We start from the raw sequence: 2,936 nt of genomic DNA, 5'->3' as shown, positions 1-2,936 counted from the left end.
TGGGGGGTGGGTGGGTTGGGGTGTCTGTGTTGTTCCCGTGATTTGTTCTGTCGTGTGTCTAATCAGAGGTGCTACTTTAACAGTCAAGAGAGATGCCGATTAAATATAGCTGCATTAATGACGGCACGACGCTGCTCGCTGAGTACCCGCCTGGCGAGCAGCCGAAGTTGGCCGAAACCATGCAGAAGGTCATTGCGACAGTCCCCAGCAAGGAGTACCGCCGAAAGACAATCGAGGACAAGGAGGGTGGTGTGAATTATCACTACATCAGCAACGGTGAGGGCCGCATTGTGGCGTGTGTGACGACAAACGATATGCGTATGCGGACGGTTTTTTCATTCCTTGAGGCGGTTGAGCCACTCGTGCGTGGAAACGTTGGTCCGCCAGGGACGGAGCTGCGCAACGGCAAGAAGCTCCTTCAGCAGAAGATGGAATTCTATAATAACCCACAGAACGACAAAATCACGGCGTTAAACGATGATATCAACCAAGTAGTAGACGTGATGATGGACAACATGGACAAAGTCCTTGCGCGTGGCGATCGCATTGACACCCTTCATGAGAAGTCGACCACGCTAGCCGATCAGGCACAACAGTTTCAGCAGCGGTCTACCGAGCTGAAGCGGAACATGTGCTTGAAGAACCTAAAGTTGACGCTCATGATTATTGGCTCAGTTGGTGTTGTTATTCTTATTATTGTTCTCATTGCCTGCAAACCGAACTTCTCCAACTGCAAGTAGATACGTTGGGGAAGTAGATGTGGTGAAGAATAGTAGCGGAGAAGTTGGCGTAACATATATGTGCTGCGTTTTCCGTGTTCGTGGGACAGTGTATATGCCGGGCTCTGTGCATACTTGATAGGTGTGAGATGCGTGCTTGCTTCTTTTTTTTTTGACTGAGACTACAGAGTTGCTTGCCTCTATCCGAAGAAAAGCGAGACCAAATGAGATGGGGTAAGTGAGACTGAGAAAAAAAGAGAGGAGAAGGAGGGGAGTGGGGGAGGGAAGTGCGTCAGAAAATAAATCATCAAGAGGAACAAGAAACGAAGAAAGATATATATATATATATATATTGCGTTGAGTTATGTGGGAAATTCTGTAGGACAAAAGTGAGAAGATGCTGCTTCAATGAAGAACGGAAGCAACGACACCATCGACAGCGACAACACCACTGCGATGAATATTTGGGCTGCGTGCTGAAGTGCTTAGCCGGTGTAGGCACCGAAGAGTGGTGCGGCACAGCAGTGCTGATGCTGCTGCGCATATGTGAAGTTTTCTGCGTGACATTGATGCCTCTTTTTTTTACTCGTTTCTTTCACTCACTGTCTTTCTCTTCCTCTCTCCCTCCCTTCCTTGCATTGTGCGTTCGTATGTGTGTGTGTCTGCGCTGTGTCTTTTCGCCACCTTTGCCAGAGGCGGGGCACGGGAGAAGGAAAACAATCACTGTGCATCGCACTTGCTGCGGCACCAACAGAGCAGCAAGGAAGGAGGAGAAAGATGAGCGCATACGACACTGTCGGTTGGAGATTCGTCGAGGAGGCGGTGATACGAGACAGGGGCTACGATGAAGAGACTGCCCTCTCCTCCATCCTCCAGTCATTCTTCATTCGCCGGGGATTCGTGAACTCTCTTACGGCCCTCAACGATGAGTTGGCGGAGCGGGAGGCGATGAAAATGACGCAAAACTGCGTAGCAAAGAAAGCGTGTGGTAACCACCAAAACCTGGAGGACGGCCACGTTGCAACCGAATTGAAAAACCACACAAACAACAAAAGCAAAAGCAACAACAAAACGATCAATGGAGATAAGATTAGTAGCAGAGAAGAGAGTGGTGCAAAAGGAGATGGCGATGCTAGGAGTGGTGGTGTTACCGCCGTACTAGAGGCCATGAAAAAGCGTAAACAGATGCAGCTGATGTGCCTTAACGAGCGATACGAAGAGGCGGCAGCGCAGCTCCCGCACGGGAGTGTACTCAAGATGAAGCTGCTGGCCATGGAGGCGATGCGGCGCGCGAGAACTGACCGGCGAGCGGCGTCGTTATTCCTCTGTGAGAAAGTAAGCCCGCTGATTGCCGGTACCCCGGACGCAGGGGCAGCACACGCCGTCTTTGTTGACTCACTAGCAGCAATCACAGGCGCCAGCGAGTCGGAGTTGCTGCTGCCGTCGCCGCGTGATATCGCCCTTGAAGTGAACGAGGCGCTTGTGGACAGCCACGAGCAAAGCGCGCTTGATGTGCTCCTCTCGTGGTCGGAGTGGCAGGCATGGATGAGGACGAGAGACAAAGAGTCCCAAAAAGGGAGTAGTTTCCCTTTTATGAAAGGGGTGTAGGGATTGTGGGCACCACTTTCTTAGGCCTTTTCTCGTTTTGCCGGGTTTTGTGCGTTGNACGAGGCGCTTGTGGACAGCCACGAGCAAAGCGCGCTTGATGTGCTCCTCTCGTGGTCGGAGTGGCAAGCATGGATGAGGACGAGAGACAAAGAGTCCCAAAAAGGGAGTAGTTTCCCTTTTATGAAAGGGGTGTAGGGATTGTGGGCACCACTTTCTTAGGCCTTTTCTCGTTTTGCCGGGTTTTGTGCGTTGCCTGGGCCCACAAATATGTTTTGGTTGCTTCCGCATCATTTCTTTCTGCTTTTTTTTTGTTTTTGTTTTTTCTCTTTCTTTGCTTTCATTGGTTGCCTGTGGCCGCGCTTGGTATGTCAGAAAATGCGAGGCGAGTCAAGCATCCTACGTTTTATTCCGCTTCTCTGGTCGTGTGCCTGTTTGCAATGTTTTCGCTTCCTGTTTTTGTGTGGTACCTTACCCCTTTTTTCCGCCTTCTATTTCTGGTCTTTTACCTCTCCCCCTCTTCATCTTTCTTTTGCCCGGCTGAAGAAGAGAAAGGTGTATAGCGTGTGTGGTTTTGGAGTATCTGTGTGCTCACATCTTTATATATATATA

At 50.3% G+C, this 2,936-nt stretch overlaps 2 protein-coding genes across 2 annotated transcripts; both read left to right on the top strand.

Moving 5' to 3' along the window:
- Nucleotides 1–92: 92 nt before the first annotated feature.
- DQ04_10031030 (putative vesicle-associated membrane protein) lies at nt 93–740 on the top strand (the record flags this gene model as incomplete). The annotated part of the gene is made up of 1 exon (XM_009316134.1): nt 93–740. The coding sequence occupies one exon, from the start codon at nt 93–95 to the stop codon at nt 738–740; it is 648 nt and encodes a 215-aa protein (XP_009314409.1).
- A 756-nt stretch (nt 741–1,496) lies between these two features.
- DQ04_10031020 (hypothetical protein) lies at nt 1,497–2,327 on the top strand (the record flags this gene model as incomplete). The annotated part of the gene is made up of 1 exon (XM_009316133.1): nt 1,497–2,327. One exon carries the CDS (start codon nt 1,497–1,499, stop codon nt 2,325–2,327), a length of 831 nt encoding a protein of 276 aa, XP_009314408.1.
- Nucleotides 2,328–2,936: the final 609 nt, after the last annotated feature.

Source organism: Trypanosoma grayi (genome assembly GCF_000691245.1).
Source record: "Trypanosoma grayi strain ANR4 Tgr_1003_V1, whole genome shotgun sequence".
NCBI lineage: Eukaryota > Euglenozoa > Kinetoplastea > Trypanosomatida > Trypanosomatidae > Trypanosoma > Trypanosoma grayi.
Note: the sequence above shows the minus strand (reverse complement) of the source record. Positions and strands in the feature narration are given on the sequence as shown.